Source organism: Cetorhinus maximus, chromosome 23, assembly GCF_964194155.1.
Source record: "Cetorhinus maximus chromosome 23, sCetMax3.hap1.1, whole genome shotgun sequence".
Classification (NCBI taxonomy): Eukaryota; Metazoa; Chordata; class Chondrichthyes; order Lamniformes; family Cetorhinidae; genus Cetorhinus; species Cetorhinus maximus.
In genome coordinates this window covers 63,686,325-63,708,713 of record NC_135901.1, presented here as the reverse complement: position 1 = coordinate 63,708,713, position 22,389 = coordinate 63,686,325, and the positions used below count along the sequence as shown (strand labels likewise).

Here is a 22,389-nt window from a genome sequence, read left to right as displayed (position 1 = left end):
AAATGAGAAGAAAACTTCTCACTGAATCTTCCACTTCTTAGCTGCACCTCCTTCCAAACATTGCAAACTCCTCCTGCATCTTCCATCCTGATATTTTTCTCTGTAACATTTTGAGATGAAACTGCACAACTAATGTGAATAAAGTTTGTGATGGTAAAAATGTATTCACCCCTTCGGGAATTGAACCACATTGACACACACAGAGGAACAGACACAAAAATATACACCGAGAGTGACAGAGGGCAAGGGTTAGTCTCTAAGGAGAGACAAACGCTCAGAAAGCAAGCATAACACCAACCTGCCTCTGTTTATGTCCCACTATGACTACAAGTTTCGTGAATGTATTTGTGAATGAACGGAAATAGGAAAATCCCCTTGGAAGCTTTAGTGCTTGGATGGATTTGATTGAATCTAACCGAGAAATAACTTTGTAGACACAGAGTTAAAACCAGGAATAATGAGCAGCGGGAAAACCCAACTGATTTAAACTCCATCGCTTTAACCACACGACCACCGCAACTGGCCCTATGAACAGGTTAATGTTGCTGGTATATAAGATGGCTGCAGCAGAGAAGGCGGGCTTTCGGCCCATCTTCTCCATGCTCTGTCTGGAAGAACAACTCAACTATTTCCACTCCTGTACATTCTCATACAAGCAATTACTATTTGTATTGCCTCTCCTCCTTCTCCCAATTAAAATAAAACCCTATACACGCCCGCATTCTCTTTGAGCTGGCACTTTGATTTCAGAAGAGAGCATTCAAAATGGCCCACAAGTGAACCACCAATAAACTTGGCAGCGGTTCCACAAATAATGGAACCTGGACCCAGCACCTGAGGCCGTTCGGCCAGGCTACCTCTCTCAACCTGCGGTTCCCTGTCGCCTTGATGGTGTTTCCACTGAAACAGAACATTAAAAATTGGCCATAAGCCCCCTCGAGCCTCCGCTACCACTTAATAAGATCATGTCAGATCCCCAAACTCTACACCAATTTCCCACCTAATTCCAATAGCCCTTCATTCCCTTAATCGACCTCAGCCTTCAATATTCTCATTGGCTGGGGATCCACAGACATCCGGGCTACAAAATTCCATAGATTCACAAGCCTTTGAGTGAAGAAATGTCTCCTCACCTCAGTCCTAAGTGGCTGACACATTATCTGGAGAATGTGAGCCCAGTTCTAGACGCTCCAGCCAGGGGGAAACAGCCTCTCAGCATGTTCACTGTCAAGCTGACTCAGAATGTCAGCCTTTTCAATGAGATCACCTCTCATTATTCTAAACTCCAGAGAGAACAGACTCATCCCATTTAATCTCTCCTCCTAGGACAACCGTCTCATCTCAGGAATCAATCCAGTGAATTTTGGTTGCACACAGGCAGCGAGTGAATGGGGTGAACAAAGAGCACAAGAGTCAACAGAGATAGAGACACAGACAGAGAGACTGAGAGAGTGAAAGAGAGCGAGGCAGATATACAGAGGCAAAGGCAGACAGATAGAGTCCGAGAGTGGAGTAGACACTGGGAACAGATAAACTTCACCATTTCATATGATTGTTAACTTAGATTGACAGACAGAAAGAAAGAAGAGAAAGAAGGGCTTACATTTAAACAGAGCCTTTCATCAACTCTGGACAACGGGAGGCGCTTTAGAGCCAATGAAATCTTTCTGAAGTGTAGTCACTGTTGTAATCCAATGACAGAGAGAGTTTGATAAAAATGCTGATTCAGCAGATGACAAAATCTGATTTTAAGAATTCCATCTCAACGTAGAATCTTTCTTTCTATATATCTAAACATTTCATTGTTTGTTTGATGCAGATTCAAATGATGTAAATCTGTAGCTGAAGAAATAAATTGCACCTCGAATCCCTGAAGAAACAACAACAAAGCATCCCATTTCTATCAGGTCATCTCTCAGCCTTCTCTTTCCTGGAGAAAAGAGCTTCAGGCTGCTCAGCCTATCTTGGTGATTATATCCTATCCGTTCCTGGAACATTTATTGTTGAACTTTTACGTTCCTGGTCCTTGCGACACCTGACAGCAGTAGAAATAGTTCCTAATGTCCGAGGGATTTCAGTTTGGACTATTTATATTTACAAATTCATTCTCCCGATGTGTTCGTTGCCTTAACCTCCAAACCACAAAGACTCGGTGTCTGTCTGTTTAAATGTTGATCAGTGACAATTTCAATCAACCTCCACTTTGTACCAAACCGACCCTCAGAAGCTGAAAAGTCTCCATTCAAATAAGAGAAAGAAAATTCCTCTTGTATATTTTAAAACTGCTCTTTTTGTTCTCTATACCGTCTTAACATGAAGCCACACAACTAACGTGAATAATGCTTGAATGGTAAAAGTGAGGAACTGAAACACAGTGACGCACACAGGAACATACACAGACATATACACCGAGCGTGACAGAGGGCAAGGGGTTCTCTCTATGGAGAGACAAACACCCAGAAAGCAAGCCTGACACCAACCTGGCTCCGTTTTTGTTTCATTTCTAGCTGCAACTTTTGTGAATGCTTGCAGACGAATGGAAATCAGAGCACGCTGGAGATTTTGGGTGGTTTTTATTCAACTTAATCGATAATTAATTGTGCAGGTACATTGAAAATTTCAGGAATGATAAGAGTAGTTGGCAGGATTCCAGCCTACCTGTGGAGATCCCAAAGCATTCAAAACCCGACACCTTAACAACTCAGTGACGAATCCAGGCCCCGGATTTGCATTAATGACGTTTATATAAAACCATAAGCGGCTACATAAGACGATCATTCACCATGTCGTTCACATGCTGACTCTCTGGAAGAGCAAATCAACTACTGTAATTCCACACTCCGCCTTTTCCCACACAGCAATTCATATCTATATTGTCTCTCCTCGATCTTCCCATCAAAGTAAAGCACCACACTGGATTTAATGCGGGCTGGTATCTGTTGGTTCTAATGGGCAGCTGCAGACATCAAAGAGAAGACTAAACCCTTGGTCGCGGTGGGATGCGAACTCACGCCTCTATAGTGACTGGAGCATAAATCCAGGGCCTAAGACTACTCGGCCAAGATAGAATAGCCAAAGATGTCAACCATCGTTTCCTTCACTGGTGCTGCCACCAAAATAGAACAGAAGCAAAGGAACAGGAATCGGTCATTGGGAAACTCGAACCAGCTCCGTCAGTTAATCAGATCATCCTCCACTTTGTAACATACAGACATCATCTCCAGTGGTAACTTAATTATTTCAATGTTTCATTATTTCGATGTTTCAAATGATGTTCCTTTTTTCCTGTGTGGCTGTGCGTGTTTACTCAATGAAATGTTGGTATAAGGTAATTAGATTGTGTTTTTTGACTGAGAAAAATTAGGAGGTGATTGGTCAGAATAAACTTTTTTTTCGAATATTCGATTTGAAATGAACTATTTTTAAAATTTCCATAACTGTAAAAAATTAGGAAACCAACTCCTCACGTCATTGAGTCAGGGAAACTTTGTTAATTTTCCCATTAATTTTAACAGACTGCAGAAGCTCCTACGCCTCTTTCAATATTGCTTTTCTCAACTCAGAGTTTTCAAAGCGAATTGGGCAAAGACTTGAAAGGGAGAGAATAAAATTAGGGTTATGGATAGAGATAAAGAAATTCAGATTAATTAGAAAATTCTTTGTACAAAACTGATGTAGATCCGTTGGGCCAAAATACCTCTTACTGTGTTGTACCATTTGATGATGACATTGTTGATCAGTCTGTCTCCAGCATTCCTAATGAGAACAGCCGAATTCCATTTCTTCAAAACAAAGACCCAAAATGCTGCTGCATGACGTCACAGCATAACATTTCAGTGAAGCCCATTGAGCTTTGCGGCTATCTCCTGTTTCTGCAGTGCAGAGGTTGTCACATTTGCCTAACTCATGATAAAAACCCTGGTTCAAGACTGCACAGAACCATTATCTAAATCTGCAGATTCACGTATGTTGAAGACATTATCTTACAGCCATGTGGCCTGGTCACTGTTTATCCTTCAACCAAACACACATGATCTGCTCATTGTGACTGGTTAATCAGGAGTGACTTTTGTCCCAGTCGGAACAGCAGGAAGAAAAATCTCTCCCATTCCCACCCACATTTTGTACCCTCATCCCTTTAGTCAGTTTCTTTCTCATGCCCTGTAACCTATCACACTCCTTCCCTTTTGTCCTTTCACCCCCCCTCCCTCCGCCTCTGGACTTGTTTTCCACCTGTTACACCCCTGACTTTTCCAGCTCTGATAAAAGATCAACAAACTGGAAGGTAAACTCTGTTTCTCACTCCACAGACACTGCCAGGCCTACTTTCACTTGATAAGCAATCCCTGCTCATTGTGACAGTTCACACAGCGGAAGGGGAAAGGTTTTCCCTGGCCAGAAATTGAACCTGGGCTGCGGCAGTGAAAGCACCAAATTCAAAGCAGTAAATTCTCCACCTTCTGTTGAAGCGGAGGCAGTTTCCACTTATAAACCCAGCAACTTTGATATTAACAAAGCAGGATGGAAAAAGAATCAGTTTGACCGTTGACACTGTCGGAGGAATGGAGTGCTGGGGCTCACCCATGAAAGCAGCAAAGTTTAAAATCAATGTCGCCCATCAAGCAGCTCGAACTCACAACCGACAGGTCCAGTGTCATTCACTCTGCCAAGTGATGATGTGTGCATCCACTAGCTCTGGTCTCCAACGCGCAGAAAGACAAATATGTTCCATCTGGAGCCTCAGTTTGTTCTGAATTTCAAAGTGTAGAAGGTAATCGACCTACAAAAGCCCCAAGGTTGCACTGTATTCCTTTCAATCATCAATAACATCATTCAACATAGAACCACAGAATTATAGGAATGTTACAGTGAAGAAGGAGACCATTCAGCCCATCATGTCTTCGCCAGCCAAAAAAGAGGAAAAAGAAACCAGCCGGTCATTATATTCTCACTTTCTGGCACGTGGTCTGTAGCCTTGCAGGTTACAGCATTTCAGGTGTTGATCCAGGTACTTTTAAATACTTTCAGCGTTTCAGCCTCAATCACAAACTTAGGCAGTGAATTCCAGACGCCCTCCACTCTCTGGATGAAAATGTTTTTCCATCTTAATTTTGCATTCACGGGATGTGGGCTTCACTAGCTGGGCCAGTATTTATTGCCCGTCCCTAGTTGCACTTGAGAAGTTGGTGGTGAGCGGCCTTCTTGAACCACTGCAGTCCATGTGGTATGGATACACTAACAGTGCTGTTAGGGAGGTAATTCCAGGATTCTGACCTAGCGATAGTGAAGGAACAGCGATATATTTCCAAGTCAGGATGGTGAGTAACTTGGAGGAGAACTTCCAGGTGGTGGTGTTTCCATCTATCTGCTGCCCTTGTCCTTCTAGGTGGTAATGGTCGTGGGTTTGGAAATTGCTGTCGAAGGATCTTTGGTGAATTGCCGCAGTGCATCTTGTAGATGGTACACACTGCTGCTACAGTGCATCGGTGCTGGAAGGAAAGAATGTTTGTGGATGTTGTGCCAATCAAGGGGGCTGTTTTGTCCTGGACAGTGTCAAGCTTCGTGAGTGTTGTTGGAGATGCACTCATTCAGGTAAATGGGAAGCAGTCTATCATACCACTGACCTGTGACTTGCAAAGAAAACTGGACTCGGTCTCACCTATTTCCGGTCACCCCACAATTTATATCGCTCCTCCTCATTCTTCCCATCAAACTGAAGCACTGCAGACATCGGCTTTCCCCAGCGCATCCTGAGGGATTTACTGAAGAGACCGAAAGAAAGCGAATTAGCTGGAATTCTGACAGCGGTGCGATTTGAATATAATTTAAATCCAGTTTCTCAAACCACTCAACCACACTTACCACAGCGAATGTCCCTTTAACCATTGCTTTGAGTGCGACCAGCCCTGAATTAGAACAGAACAACTGGAGCAGGAATGGAACCATTTTGCCCCTCGAGCCCCCCATAGTATTGGAGAATCAGAGACAAGGTTACATTTGGCCCTGGCCTGAGGAACGTAGGAGTAATGAACAGGAGGAGGCCATTCAACACTTCCAGCCTGCTCCAGCATTCAATCAGATCATGGCTGATCCGGTTCTGATCTCAACTCCACTTTCATACTCCCCCACCAGAGACCCCTCCGCCCCCACCACCGTGCTTCCCCCCACTCCTGCCCCCGGCATAAGCCTTGATTCCCATGTCCATCAAAAATCTGTCTAATTCTGCCTTGAATAAATTCAGTGACCCAGCCTCCACTGCTTTCTGGGGAAAATAATTCCACAGGCCAACGACCCTTTGAGAGAGAAAAAAATCTCCTCATCTCCGTCTGAAAAGGGAGAACTTTTACCCTTATGGAAACTAACTGACCTGGTCCCACTCCCCCGCCTTTTCCCCAGAGACCTGCATTTTCTGTCCAATTCTCTTTTGAAATCCGGGATTGAATCTGCCTCCCCCACACTCTCAGATAGTGCATTCCAGATCCTAACCACTCGCTGTGTAACAGAGAAACCCCTTTAGAATTGTACAATTTATTTGATGTTGCCTCTCCTCATTCTCCTGACCAACATGAATCGCTTCACAGTTCCCTCGAGCAAATTTCAGTATTGTTTTTACAGTTTTCACGAGGAATCCCTGCCATTGTATCAGTTAGCAGAGCGGAAAAAAACGGGGATTGAATCTAGGCTGGGGTGGATGAAAGCACTAAAGCTTTCCGACTTCCAGTGAAGCCGAAGGCAGTTTACACTCGCACAGTAGCAACTGTGACACTAACAAAGAGGATGGAGAAGGACTCAGTTTGAGCGGTGACACTGCCGGAGGAATGGGGAGCTGGGATTCACCCATCACAGCAGCAAAGTTTAAAAAACGGCGCTGTCCAGCCTGGGGCTTGAGCCCACGACCCTAAAATTAAGAACCGTCTGCTCTACTGACTAAGCCATGCATGATGCGGTTGTTTCACGTGCTTCCAACCCAACTGGAAATCAAAGAGTGAGAATGAAAAAGGAAGAGAAGTGAGGGGTTTTGTAGATCCCACAGGAAAGAGACTCCAGGATCAGTTCATTGTGACAGTTCACACAGCAACAAGAAAACAACATTCCTTGAGGAGGGCCAAAACCGGGCGGCAGGAGTGGGAGCGCCGAATAATAGCACGTTTAGCTCAAACACAGAAGACTTGTTCAACCAATAACAGTATCGAATGTGTTAGACATGAACACGAAGTGAACAGTGAGGTGAAATAGTGCCACAAACTGCGGATGTACAGCTTCCAATTTCCAAAACCCACCAAGGAATCAATGCGGCTCCTCTGAAACTTTCAAGGCAAATATTGATCCTTTATAAGGTTCCGTTCCCAGAACTATACACAGTCCTCCAGGTGTGACCTAACCAGGGCCTTGTATAGCTGTAGCAAACCTTTCCCTCTTTTCTATAACAGCCTCTGTAACAGGTTGAACAGCAAGAGGAATTAGATTGTCCATATCGACAGGGGAAAATAAGGAGATGCTTGGTCAGAATAAAATTCCTTTGCAAATTCCATTTGAAATGAACTTCATTTTTTTTTTGAAAGCTGTTTAAGAAACCCCAGCCTAAGCCTTCATGTCATTGGGTCAGGGGAACTTTGTTAATGTTCACACACTGAGCATGGACACGGCAGAAGCTCCTGCACCTCTTTCAATATTGTTTTTCTTCACTCAGAGTTTTCAAAAAGGAATTCGAAAATGAATTGAAAGTGTCAAACATCATGGTTATGTAGAAAGAAAACGAAATTGAGACTAATTGGAAAGAACATTGTAAAAAGTTGTTATTGATTAGAAGGGCTGAATGGTCTCCTCACGTGCTATGTCATTTTATGATAACATTATCAGATTAATTTGACGACAGCATTTCTAAATCTGCCACCTGAATTCCATTTCCGTAAATCAAAGACCCAAAGTGCTGCTGCAGGACCTCACAGTTTAATATGATGTGTAGGTGCCTCTGGCTCTGTCAGGTATTGTTCTGTAGTGGAGTGGTTATCACATGTGAAAGGTCCCCGCTTTGAAACTGGGCAGAAATATGATCAAAATATGTTAATTTAATGGGAAGCAAATATCCAAAACTACACGTTTGATGCTAAATATTAAGGGAATACAGTGTCTCACAGCCACGTGTCCTGTTCATCCGTCAGTCAACGTCACAAAAACACATCATCCGCTCATGATGACGTTGCTGGTTGTGAGAGTTTGCTGAGCGCTAATTGGCTGCCGCGTTTTCTATATCACAACAATGGCGACACTTCAAAATGTCCTTCATTGCCTGGAAAGCGCTCTGAGACGCCCGCTGGTCGGGAAAAGCGCTATAAGCATTGACCAGAAGGCAGGGCTGGAAGGTACTATATTCAGCAAACGTGATTGAACAGATTGTGGTAATTTTTCTGCCCGATTTCGAACCACTTGTTAGGCAAACGTAATAACCACTACACTAAATGCAAGTCTGTCTTTCTTTAATTATCTTAAATTCCAGTCCTCTGGCTAGTGACCCCCGTCAGTGGAAACAGTCTCTCCCTATCTGCTCCATCAAACCGCCCCATCCCCGTTGCCCCCCACCCCCATCATTTTGAGCCGCTCCATGAATTCTCCATTTAACCGACATTGCTCTAAAGAGAACAAGCCCGGTCTCTATAATCTCTCCACAAAACTGAATTTCCTCATCCCTGGACAAGATGCAAGGCGGAGGATTGAGACGAGATTTTGGAAAATATTGTCAGTTGGCAGGTAGGAAAATGGAGAAGGAACCAAACCAGAAAACCCAGTCTCCAGCTTTGTGAATCTTTAGAAACTCTTTGTGAACCGGAATCAGAGGAGAATGAAGGGTGAACTGTTCGACTGACCAGAGACAGTCAAGGCACCTTTCCCTTCTTTAAGACGCTGGAACATTGACTCTGATGTTCTCAGTGAAATTAACTGATCTGAGACTTTGAAAGGATTCTCGTTACTGCACATCAGGAATTCAAACCTAATATCGGCTTCAGGACAATCAGAATACTTGGTAACAGACAAGACAGCGAAAGACTCAAAGAGAGACGGCACCGGTTGTACGAGAGCTGGTTCCCGGTGACATGGATGTGTCTGCAGTGGGTGGGATCAGACTGTTTTCATGTATCCACAATGAATGTCCCACTCTTTTATTTGGGAAGAGTAAAACTGAGAAAGAATAATTGTCACTCCAGTCGCGGCAATCTGAAGCTTTCACTCGCTGAGCCATTGGTTTAGGATATTTTATAGAGGATATGGTACCTCGTCACGTCTCTGTGGCGCAATTGGTCAGCGCGTTCGGCTGTTAACTGAAAGGTTGGTGGTTCGAGACCACTCAGGGACGAAGCTGTCACTGTTTTCTCCCCGTCATTACTCATTAACGCTCTGGTTTGTTTCGGGCCTCTGAAACCACAAGAAAATCCTCCCACCCCCACCCACAAGTTGCAAACTCGGCTCCCACATCAAGCTTTGTTTATGGACATTCATTTCTGATATGACAAAGAAAATGAACGATCATGTACCCCCATCTAATTTAATACAGATCTATGAGGCAATTGGATTGAAACAAACCCATCAATTAGTCGCTCCACGGTAACTGAGACAGGAAAAAGTAGCAATATTCCAGCCCCATACTCTCCAATCACCCGCTGCCAGCAGAAACATATTCTTATTTTGCTGAATGTTATCTTCAGAAATGCTGAAGAGCGAATCTAATGTGGCTGCAAGATGTAGCATTCAGATCACATTCAACAACAAACAGGAATGGGATCGATGCAACTTTTCCACACAGTTGGGTGACAATGTTTTTCACGAGCATCGAATGGAGTAATTTGCACACGCGAAATGAGCGGGGTAACCACAAGGTTACAGAACCATTTCCCTGCCTGGATCCCAATGGAGATGTCTGGAATGTTAAACGGTGACGTCATGCAGCAGCACTTTGGGTCTTTGTTTTGAAGAAATTGAATTCGGCTGTTCTCATTAGAAATGCTGGAGACAGACTGATCAACAATGTCATCATCAAATGGCACAGCGCGGCAAGAGGACCTTCCGCACATTTTATTTATACCAGCTTTTTACAAACATCTTGCCAATTAATCCCAACTTCCTTCTCTCTTTCCATGGATCAGAATTTTCTCCCTTTCAACCATTGCCAAATTCCCCTTTGTAGAAGGAGTTTCTGCAGAATCCATGCACTTTGCCTTAATGAATAGTTCCCTTACCCAATGAAATTAAGAGTTGGACTAGGGTTCCTTCTCCAGTTTTCGATACAAGCATAAGCTATTTATGCAATTCCTTTCATGGTGAACTTTCAAAAGATGTTTATTCTGATCAGACATGTCCTCAGTATTTCCTCAGTCATGATGACTATGAAACTATCATTGATTGCCATACAAACCCATGTGGTTCACCAGTCCTTTAGGGAATTCAATCGGCCGTCCTTACCTGGTCTGACCTGCATGTGACTCCAGACGCACAATGGATGTGGTTGATTCTCAACTGCCCTCTGAAATGCTTTAACAAGTTACACAGTTGAAGGGCAATTCAGGATGGGCAACAAATGCTGGCCAGCGATGCTCATGAAAGAATGAAGATCCATGATGAAGCGCGATACAAAGTGATTTTCTACCATCTCTCCCACTCCCTCATGTTCAATCATTGTATCAGTTGCATCTATCTTTAGGATGACGCTAGTCTTTGGATCACACCGGTCGTCATCTTTCAGTCAGTAATTAACTGTGAATTTGCATTTGTAAACTCATTAATTTCTGTTGTCAACTAAAGAAACTGCTAGTTTTTGTGCCTAGTCAGTTTCATCCCTCTTGATTTTGGAGCGGGGAGGGGGGGGGGGGTTGTTGGGGGCGGGGGGGTGGCTTTTTGCGGCTTGGCGAAGGGCAGATTTAATGTGGCGGTGAGATACTATATTCAATTAATATTCAACAACAAATGTGAATTATGAAACTTTCCCTCACACTTAGATGTGTAAATCTCGATAATGTTTCTACCCATTTCCAGACAGGGGACCTTTTGCGTGTACGTAGTAACCATTGCACTACAGAAACAATGGGCAGAACCACATGGACTGACTTAGAATATCAAACCATGCAGTCTTACTGCACTTCCGAACCCTGTTTTGTGGAAGTACAATTCGGCTGAAAAACATAACCATGCGGCAGAGAAATTGACTTGACATTAGAATCATAAAATGACACAGCACATCAACAGGTTATTCAACACTTCACACACGTGTGAACTATCTTATTGCAATTCGTCTGACTTATTGTCTCTTTCTTACAACCATGCCTTTTGGAGAAAATCAGTCAAAGCCTGGGGAAGTGCCAATGTCACATGGCTGTGAGATAATGTATTCAGCTATTATTTGGCAACAAACGGGAATTGTGCAACTTCTCACAATTAAATGGCTCAATTTTAATAATGTTTCCGTCAGTTTTCGAACCAGCGACCTAGCACATGTGAAGTGAACGTGAAACCACTAATTTTTTCTCTAATCATTTATAGGATATGGACATCGCTGGCCAGGTCACTACACCACAGAAACAAGTTGTGAGAAAAAGCCAAAGGGACTTGTATGGAATGTCAAACTGTGTAGACATGCTGCACTGCAAGATCCTGTTTTACAGGTATTGAATTGGAGTGGGACATTTTGGAATGCTGCAGAGAAATTGATCTAATTGTAAATTTACACAGCTCATTAGGAGGCCTTTCGACCCATCGGGTGTGTGCTTTCTTCCACTTAGTTCCAATGTCATTCTCTTCCTTCATAACCCTGCAGTTTTATTTTCCATTTCAAATAATTGCCCAATTCCCTTTTGAAAACTCTGATTGAAGAAAACCAATATTGAAAGAGGTGCAGGAGCTTCTGCAGTGTCCATGCTCAGTGTGTGAAAATTAACAAAGTTTCCCTGACCCAATTATATGGAGAGTTGTGCTGGGGATTCATATATGGTCTTCGAAATAAAAAGAAATAATTACAATAAAGAGTACTCCTTATTCGATATCTACAATCTAATTCCTCTTGCTGTACAACCTGTTACAGAGGCTGTTATGCAAAAGAGGCTTACTGCAGATACACGAAGCCCTGCTTAGATCGAACCTGGAGGACTGTGTGTAGTTCTGGGAACGGCACCTTTTCAAGGATCAATATTGTTTTGCAGCATTGTCCAACCAATCGCCCATTTTCCCACGGAACTTGGTTTCATCAGCTAAACCACAGGCTCCAGCAAGAGTTGAACTCGCGACCCCTGGTCTACTAGACCAGTGCTCTAACCACTGAGCTATGGAGCCAACTGCTCAATCAAATGCCCGGAAAGTCAACCATATTCAGTGGACGAGGACCAGGATGACATTTCAGGCAGATGACATTTGATAGACCTGGAAATGTCTGAGAGGGAGAACAGGAAGTTAAAAGATGCGACATGAAAGTGGCAGAATTTGATGCGTGTCAGTTACTTTCAGTGATGAATTTCTGCCATGTGTCGCCTTGTCAGTTTCACAGGAGCCGCAGGGATGAAGTTGGTGACATGTGGTTGAAATGAGGAATAATGGGAACTGTAGTCAGCAGGATTCAAACCGACAGGGGGAGACACCAGTGGATTTCAAATCCATCACCTTAAACATTGAGTTATGACCAACAGCTCCTCCGAGTTCAAAGGTGTTCTAATCAAATCAGAGATGGCGAAAAAGTAAGTCACTCGGCCCATCGCGCCTGTGCTGGCTCTTTGGAAGAACAACTCACCCGATTCCACACACTCGAATTTCCCCCGCAGCCATTTATATTTGTATTGCCTCTCCCCGTTCTTCCTGTCAAAATAAAGGAGCATTAAACCAGAATCTCCTCTTGCTCACCTAAAGGAACTTCCTAAAGTGCCTGAAAGGGGGAATGTGACTGAAACTGTGGCAGCGCTGGGATTCGGACTAACTCCTCTTTTCACAAAAAAACAAGTATCAGTTGGAACTCGCTGGGTGACAGCAGAGGTGGCAATTTTTGTTATTTATTTTATTTTGTTTGCTACTGAAGGACCCAGTGACAGCCCGGAACTGTGTGACAATGAATGATGTTCCAGCTAACAGCAATCGCTGTTGTCATTGGCTGAGGAAGTCGTTTGTGTTCGATATAAACATGTAATTTTGTGGGGGAAACGTGTCTCTGGTGAGCGAGGACTGGAATGAGAATAAAAGGCACAGGTAGCACAGATCAGCCGGTTGTGAGGTTTGCAAACAGTTTCTCTGGTGCAGAGGTGATTAGGAATTGGCGCTTTCGCTGCTGCGGTTCTATATATACTTTTTGACATAAACATAATTGATTTATGCAATTGATTTCATAGCGAATTTAAAACAACACATTTTTTCTTATCAAGATACCCTTGCTATTTCTGTGCTGATATCTACAATCTGATTCAATGTGCTCTACAAACGGCAGAGCTGGATTCAGGTTCCAGTCTCTGGCGGAATGGGTCCGAATCCCGCGGCTGCCAAACCTTCAGATGCTTCCCCCTTTCTGGCACTTTAGGAATTCTGTTTGGGTGGACAAGAGGCAACTCCAGTTTAATGCCGGGCGGGTGGCGGGGGGTGGGGAGAGCGTGCGGATTGCGGTCCTTGATTTTGTTTGGAAGAACGGGGAGAGGCAATACAAATACAAATTGCTGTGGGGGAAAGGAGGGTGAGTGGAATTGGTTGAGTTGCTCTTCCAGAGAGCCAGCACGGACACAATGGGCCGAGTGACTTATTTTGTCACCATCTCTGATTTGATATGAGTGTGCATGGACTATGGATGTGCTGTTAGTCGTGTACGAGTGTTTGAAGCGATGGTTTCAAGATCTATCGGGCCTTCCCAATGTAGGTTGCAATCCTGCTGACTGCGGCTCTTATTATTCCCGATTTTAACCAGGTACCAACAGGATTAATTATCAGGTAAATAGAATATAACAAAAACACCCGCGCTTTCTTATTTAAATTAATCTGTATGGATTCACGAAATCTGCAGTCACAAATGGAACAAACTGAGCCAGTTGGTGACATCCTTTCTTTCTGGGTGTTTGTCTCTCCTCAGGCCTCTGTCACTCTCGGTGTATATGTCTGTGTGTGTTCCTCTGTCTGTGTCAATGTAGTTCCGTTCCCCATTTTTCACAATCCATACTTCATTCACCTTAGTTGTGTGGCTTCATATTAAAATCGTAGAGAGAAAATAAAAATAAATTTAAAAGATTGAAGGGGAATTTTTTTCTGTATTTTTTTTGAGTGGAAACTGCTCAGTTACTAAGTGTCTATGTTACAAAGTGGAAGGTGATTGAAATTTTCACCGAGCAACATTTAAACAGACATTCACCGGGTCCTTATGATCGAGTGTTTAAGGAAATGGACGCTGGAGAGAGATAATTTGTAAATACAAATAGCCCAAACTCATATCCCTCGGACATTAGGAACTGGATTTCTTCTCGAAGTTTTTCCACGTGTGACATTTGCAGCTCTGATGTGAAACTTCAACTCTTACTCCTCTGATTCGGGCGGAGCTGTTGTGCGTTTTGGTTTTCAATCAATAAGTAAATCAGGCCTGTTTTAACAGTTTGTACCAGATCAATAAATCTTCATTCTCTGACCAGGAAACGATCCTGAACCGCGGCAGCACAAGGGCCGAATCCTCACCTCTAAATCACGAGGACAGCTGTCTATAAGTCTTGCAACGTGCTTTATCTGAGCCACATTTGTCATTTCTTCAGACAATTTCACCAGAGACAATTTTTTCCTACAGAATTTTGTGTTTAACTAGAACTCAAACGACATCTTCAGCGAATGGCACCCATTCTTTTTAAGGGGTGAGCTCAGTGGAGGATTGGCACCAATAAACTGTCGTTCAACTGATCTGATTCCAAATTCCGTGCCAGAAATAACAAGAAAACCCCCTGAAATTGCTCAGTGTCTTGACTTCAAAAGCGTTGGATAGAATGTAAGAAAGTACATTCCCCAATAGTGTGCAATAAAATGTTGGAATGATAGTGAAAGAAGCAACCGTGATGCTGGAAAAGATAAAATTATAGACAGTTCCAGCAAAGAAAGAGGCCATTCGGCCTGGCGCGCTGCTTTCAAAGGGCAGTTGTGATTGATTAGCCAGGAGTGATATTTGTGTCAGTGTAAACAGTCGGCAGTGAAATCTCCCACATTACCGCGGCAGACATTCATCACAGAAAGCAACTGACACACATCAAGTTCTGGCGCTTTCATGTCACATCTTTTAACTCCCTGTCCTCCCTCTCAGACATCTCCAGCCGATCAAATATAATCCACGTGGAACGTTATCCTGTTCCCCTTTCCATTTATTATGGGGACTTACTGTACCAGGTGGTAGTGTTCCCATCCATCTGCTGCCATTGACCTTCTAAATGGTAGTGGTCGTGGGTTTGGAAAGTGCAGTCGAAGGAGCCTTGATGAGTTCCTACAGTGCATCTTCTAGATGGTACACACTACTGCTACTGTGCGTCGGTGGTGGAGGGAGTGAATGGCGAAGGTGATAGGTGAGGTGTCAACAAGTGGGCTACTTTGTGCTGGATGGTGTCGAGCTGGAGCCAACAGTGTGTTGCTGGAGCCGCGCTCACCCAAGCAAGTGGAGACGTCTGAATTGAGCCTTGTAGGTGCTGGGCGAGTTTGGGGATTCAATAGGTGAATTACTCTCCGCAGCATTCTCCGTGCCCGTCTTACCAAAGAAATAGTTGGTAGGACATGAATTTCTTAACAAGAGCACACAACAGAATATACCACTGACGAATATTTACGGTATTAGGCGATCTGTAGTTACAGTTTGAATAAGAGAGAATAAAAACAAACGGAAACATTCTGGTGAAGATAATTCGTTTATCCTTGTGGAATGATGCAGCATGATTTGTTTTCACACACACATACAGAACAGGCGATGTCTCAAATGTAATTCTGTGGCTGTAATGAAAATGATTATCAGGAGCTGCGCAGAACAAAGAGTCAATGGGAAACCTCTAGTTTTAGGCCAAAGTCAGAGGCCCATTTCGAGCTCGACGTCCACCTTATAGAGACATAGGCTAGTGCAGTAACAACAGAGACAGAGCCTGGTGTGGTAATTACTGAGACAGGACCTAGAGCAATTTAAGCAGAGACATTACTAGCGCAGTAATAATAGAAACAGCATCTAATGTTACTTAAGCAAAGACGGGGACGAGTGCTATATTAACATAGACAAGGACTACTGCTGTAATATCGGAGACGGGTCTAGTGCAGTAGTTACTGATACAGGGCCTGGATCAATATCAAGAGAAATAGGGTAGTCATTACAGGCACAGGACATAGAATAATTGCTTCCTAGAGAGAGTCTAAGGCCGTAATAACCGAGACTGCCTCCAGTGTAAGAGAGACAGACATTATTTCGTGGAGTAAAAACAGAGACAGGGAGAGTGGAATAGAAGCAGAGACAGAGGTACAAAGACAAAGTCTCTGCAAAGGCAGGATCCATTTTAATTAAAAAGGCAGAACAGCTCGAGTGTGATACAGGCTGATACAGAGTCTAATGTAACTTGTTCTGAAATATGGTCTAGCGGAATATAAGTGCAGATATGATTCAGTGTATTATAAGCAGGGCCGCGATCTAGTGGAATAGAAGTGAGACAGTGCAGAGTGCAGTAATAATTGAGACAGGATCTTGTGCAATACGAACCAGTCTAGTGTAGTGATAAGACAGACCGGATCCAGTGTAAGAAAACTGATACAGGGTCTAGTGGAGCTTCACATAATTCAGGGCTCTTTATAATATAAATTGACGCAGTGTCTGGTGAATTAAATACCGGCAAAGGTACGAGATTAATAAAAACAGAGACATGGACAAGTACAGCAATAAGAGAGTAATGGTTTAGGGCAATAACAACAGGAACAGGGAAGTCTGATATGAATGGAAGCATGTATTGGTGCAGCATTAACAGACAGGGTCAAGTTTGATAGAAACGTGGCAGGTTCTACTGGAGTAATAGCTGAGGCAGGGTCTTGTGAAATGCAACGAAAAACATGTTCTAGTTTTCTATAACCAGAGACAAGCTCTAGTGCAGTGCCATCTGGGGCATGGCTTATTGTAACTTTAGCCAAGACCTGCTTCAGTGCAGTCGTGACTGAGATAGTGCCAACGGTATGGTGCCCTAGTCCAGTATAGAAACAACTGAGAGATGACCTTCGCTAATATGATAAGAGACATGTCCTAGTGTAATAGAAATATAAACGGCGTCTAATTTAATCTGAACAGAGACAGTGCCAAGTGCACTAATAATTGAGACAGCGCCTGCTTGATGTGATGTGAACAATCACGGTTTCACTGCCACCTACTGGTCAAACTTTGCTACTGCAGGTGTTGTGAAAATGTCGAATCAATTTACTGTTTCTGATATCAATGGTTAAAATCAGAAATAATGGAAAACGTAGTCGGCAGGATTTGAACCTGCGCGGGGTAACCCCAATGGATTTCAAATCCATCGCCTTAACCACTCGGCCACGACTACAGACCTGGACAGTGAAATATATATATTTCATATATGAAATCATAGAATAGTTACAGCAGAGAAAGAGGGCCTTCTTCCTGCCCTGTCACTGCCACAACCCAACCTTTTCCCCATAACCCTGCAATTTATACTGTCCCTTCTCGTTCTCCCTCCCAAACTGGGAATGAAAGAGTGAGAATGAGAGAGGAAGAGAAGTGATGGGTTTTGTCGATCCCAGGGAAAAAGACTCCGGGGACAGTTCATTGTGACAGTTCACACAGCAACAAGAAAACAACATTCCCTGAGGAGGGCCAGCAGTGGGAGCGTGTTTAGTTCAAACACAGAAGACTTGTTCAGCCAATAACAGCATCGAGTGTCTTAGACATGAACATGAAGTGAGGTGAAACAGTGTAATAGCTTCTTTACCCAGAGAGTGGTGGGAATGTGGAACCCGTTGCCACAGGGAGTGGTTGAAATGAATAGTACAGATACATTTAAGAGGAAACTAGGCAAGTATTTAAGGGAGAAGGGAATAAATAGTTACAATTGTAGATTTAAATGAAGGGAAATTGGAGGAGGCTGAGGTGGATCATAAACCCCGGAGCGGACTGGTTGGACCAAATTCCCATTTCTGTTTCCTCCATCCTGTGAGAATAATACCAGATTCTGCCGCCTCTCCACATGATTGAAATAGCTTATCCCTGACACAGTTCATGTGAATACTGCCCGTAACCTCTCCAAAGACTTGACATCTTTCCCAAAGTGTGAACATAATATTTCAGCTGAGGTTCAATAAATGATTTACAAAGATTCAGCATCATCAGTTTGCTTTTGAACTCCAAGCCTCCATTAATGAAGCCAAGGACCACATGAGCTATTTTTAAAGAAAGCAGAGAGATCAGCTTGCCCTGCTACCTTCGAAGATTTGTGTACACGTCACTCTATCCCTCTACTCAGTTCTCCACCAAACAACCTTTCACAGCCCGTGTGTGTTTTTTTCCTTCACCTCCTCGTTCCGAACACTGTCCATAAGCCTTGCAGAATGTTTCGTCCACTCCAATTTTGCCATTTCCTCGCTTCAGACCCGCTTCACCAGGGATAAGTTTGTCCTACAAAATGGCGCGTTTACTTGGAACAGGAAGGGCTTGTTCAATGGCAATTGTTCAGCCATTGAGGACAACCGTTTCTGGGAGCTGGAACACGAAATCGACAGTGAGGTGAAATAGTCTCACAAGCTGCTCCTGTGTAAATTTCAATTTCCAAAACCCACCAACCTCTTCACTGCGGGTCCTGTAAACCTTACAAGGGAGCACACGGCAGACATTCATCACTGAAAGTAACTGGCACACATCAAATAATAAACAATTTCATGTCGCATCTGTTTCTGCTTCTGTCCCTGCTTCGCCTTCAGCTCCCTCTGCCCATCCAGCTCCCAGGTCAATTAGCTGCTTGATGCAGACACAGTCAGTTCATGAACACAAGCTTTCCCTGGAAAGCAGGGACAGAGAATGGAAGTCTCAAAGCTTCCGGAAGGGATGGGTTTGCAGATGACAGTGTAAAGATAAAACATGATCTATCTTCCTGGTTCTCTCACATGCTGACTACATGAAAAGGACACAAGGGCAATCCACTATTTAAATGTTGCTCAGTGAAAATTTCAATCATCCTCCGCTGTGTAACATTCGGGCACTGAGTCAACAAGCAGTCTCCACTCAAAAATAAACACAAGAAGTGGCAATCATATCTGGCAACATTTAAACCTGTTGTTATTCTCTGTACCATTTACCACGAAGATACATTACAAAAGTGAACAAATTTCGCGATGGTAAAAATGTGTTCACCCATTGGTAAACTGAACCACACTGACACACACAGAGGAGCACAGACAGACATATACACCGAGAGGGACAGAGGTCTGAAGAGAGACAAACACCCATGTCACCAACTTGGCTCAATTTTCTTCCATTTCTGGCGATTTGGTGAATGCTTTCAGATGAACGGAAATGAAAGAGCGCGCAAGTGAAGCGGAAAAAAACGCTGCAGAATTTGGAAGCTTCTGATTTCATTTCACCAGCAATTAGCTGTCGAGACAGCAAAAGGCATGACAAGGAACAGCGAAGTCGGCAGGACTCGAACCTGCGCGTGGAAACCCCAATGGATTACCAAACCCATAGACTTAACTACTCAGCCACGACTACATCAACTGCAGCTATGTGAACGTTGTTGAGCTAAAATTGCAGAAAGGTTACAGTGGGATAAAGCTGGCACTTGGCCTCACCTACTTCCGGTCACCCTGCAATTTTTATCGCCTCTCCTCGTTCTTCCGACCAAAATAAAGCACCGCAGGCGTCAGCTGCCCCGAGCGCATCCCAATGGATTTGTGAAAAAGACAAACTAATTGAAATTTCGATCGCAGTGGGATTTGAACCCACGCTTCATAAGGCACTAAAACCCACGTTTCATAAAACACTACATCCGAATTTCAGGACTTTGGGCCGCTCGGACACACACCGACAGAGCAAACAGAAGCACCGTAACCATTGCCTTGAGTGGTATCAGCGCTGAATTAGACCATAACAAATAGGAGTAGGAATGGAACCATTTTGCCCCTGGAGCCCCGCATAATATCACAAAATGACAGCTAATGTTACACCACAGATAGAGAGCATTCGGCCCGGGTCATTGAAATATGGGATTTAGCAGCAGGAGGAGGCCATTCTGCCCTTTGCGACTGCTCCACCATTCAATAAGCTCATGGCTGATCAGGTTGTGGTCTCAACTCCAATTTCCTGTCTGCCCCCAACCCCCATAACCCCTTCTCGATCAAAAAGCTGTCTAATTCTGCCTTGAATAAATTCAGTGACCCAGCCTCCACTGTCATTTGGGGAAAATATTTCCACAGACTAACCACCGTCGGAGGGGGAAAATATCTCATCATCTCCGTCTGAAAAGGGAGACCTCTTACTCTTCTGGAAACTAACTCACCTGGTTCCACTTCCCCGGAGACCTGCATTTTCTGCCTGATTTTCCTTTGAAATCCGCGACTGAATCTGCCTCGCCCACACTCTCAGGTAGTGCATTCCAGATCCTAAATACTCGCTGAGTAACAGAGAAACCCCTTCAGAATTGTACACTTTGTTTGATGTTGCCTCTACTAATTTTTTCAACCAACATGAATCACTTCATACATCCTGACATTAAATTCCAGGTTCGTTTTAACAGTTTATTCGAGGAATTCCTGTGCATTGTGACTGTTCACACAGCGGTAAGAAATTAGGTTTTCCCTGACTGGGAATTGGACATCGGCTGCGGTGGTGAAAGCACCAAACCCTCTGACTTCCAGTGAAGCCGAGGGCAGTGTTCGTTCAGGAACCTGCGGATGTGACATTAACAAAGTGGGATGGAGAGAGACACAATTTGAGCGGTGACACTGCCGGAGGAATGGGGAGCTGGGGAATCACCCTTGAAAACAGCAAAGCTTTAAAAACAGACGGCGCCCAGCGTGGGGTTCGAACCGACGACCCTGAGATTAAGAGTCACATGCACTTTGGACTGAGCTAGCCGGGCATGCACGGTGTTTGCTTCCTATGCAAACATCCAGGGAGATCAATGTTGTTTTCTACCTGGAGCCTCAGCTTGTTCTGAATTTCAAAGTGTAGAAGGTAATCGGCCTACAAAAGTCCCAAGGTTACAATACATTCCTCTCAATCAGCAATAACATCATTCACATCTTCCACTTCTTAGCTGCACCTCCTTCCAAACATTGCAAACTCCACTTGCATCGATCATCCTGATATTTTTCTCTTTGACATTTTAATATGAAGCCGCACATCTAATGTGAGTTAAGTTTGTGATGGTGAATATGCGTTGGCCTGTCGGGGAACTGAACCACATTGACAAACACAGCGATATACACCGAGAGTGACAGAGGCCGAAGCTGAGACAAACACCCAGAAAGCAGGGATGTCACCAACTTGGCCAATTATTGTTCCATTTCAGGGGCCAAATGTAGTGAATGTTTGCAGATGAACGGAAGTTAGAAACAAGGGGGTGTTTGGGTGGTTTGCTTTTTCATTTGACGGATAATTTATTCTGCAGACAGTTTGTGTCAGTCAGGAATGAGAAGAAGGGGAGTTGGCAGGATTGGAACCACGTGGAAAAACGCCTCAACCACTCGGCCAGGACAACTTGGTAAAGGCTGCATGTTGTTTTTTAAAAAAAAAAATAGAATGAATACAGGAAGTTCCAGTGAAAGAAGGTCTTCCAGTCCGTGCCATTGCCCCAACTTTTCCCAGTCACCCTGGGATTTACACTGTCTCTCCTCATTCTTCCAACTGAAGTACAACACGGCACAGATCAGCTGCCCCTTCACCGCACGGAGAATCTTTGGGAAGCGCCTCAAATAATAAACCACCAGAAAGTTTGGCAGCGGTGGGAGTGAAGCCCAAATCATCAGAGAGATCGAAACCTGAACCAGCGGCTGAGCCGGCTCGGCCTCACTACCACATTCAGATTAGACACAAACATTGTCCTCACCAACATTGACACTGAATTAGAATATAAAAAATAATGTTCAGGAATTGGGCATTCGGCCCCTCGAGCATTCTCAGCTACTTAATAAGGTCATGTGAAAACTTTAATCATCATCCACTTTGTAACATCCGGACGTTTAGTTGCTGAACAGTCTCCACTCAAAGAAAAGAGAGAAATGTCCTGTTAACTGCTTTTTTTTTTTGCTGATATGAAGTCAGAGAACTAACATGGATAATGTTTGGGTGGTAAAAATGGGAAACTGAACCACATTGACACACACTGAAAATCACAAATGTGCGCGTTGTTAAGATTTGAAATAGTGAATATTTTCACACTGTCTTTC

At 43.8% G+C, this 22,389-nt stretch overlaps 2 protein-coding genes and 3 non-coding genes across 5 annotated transcripts in view; 2 read left to right on the top strand and 3 right to left on the bottom strand.

Annotated features, from left to right (window-relative positions):
- The window catches only part of LOC144697683 (uncharacterized), a 672,764-nt gene that overhangs the window by 611,240 nt on the left and 39,135 nt on the right, over positions 1-22,389 (bottom strand). The window lies entirely within an intron of this gene.
- trnan-guu (transfer RNA asparagine (anticodon GUU)) lies at positions 9,279-9,352 on the top strand. The gene has a single exon. It is a non-coding gene; the product is annotated as a tRNA-Asn (tRNA).
- Positions 12,243-12,315, bottom strand: trnat-agu (transfer RNA threonine (anticodon AGU)). Its single transcript has one exon. It is a non-coding gene; the product is annotated as a tRNA-Thr (tRNA).
- trnas-uga (transfer RNA serine (anticodon UGA)) lies at positions 17,453-17,534 on the bottom strand. The gene has a single exon. It is a non-coding gene; the product is annotated as a tRNA-Ser (tRNA).
- LOC144698082 (uncharacterized) overlaps positions 20,686-22,389 on the top strand; it is a 126,372-nt gene continuing 124,668 nt past the window's right edge. Inside the window, 2 exon segments of the mRNA XM_078570005.1 lie at positions 20,686-20,778; positions 21,616-21,704. Of these exon segments, the coding sequence (XP_078426131.1) occupies positions 20,686-20,778; positions 21,616-21,704 (182 nt within the window).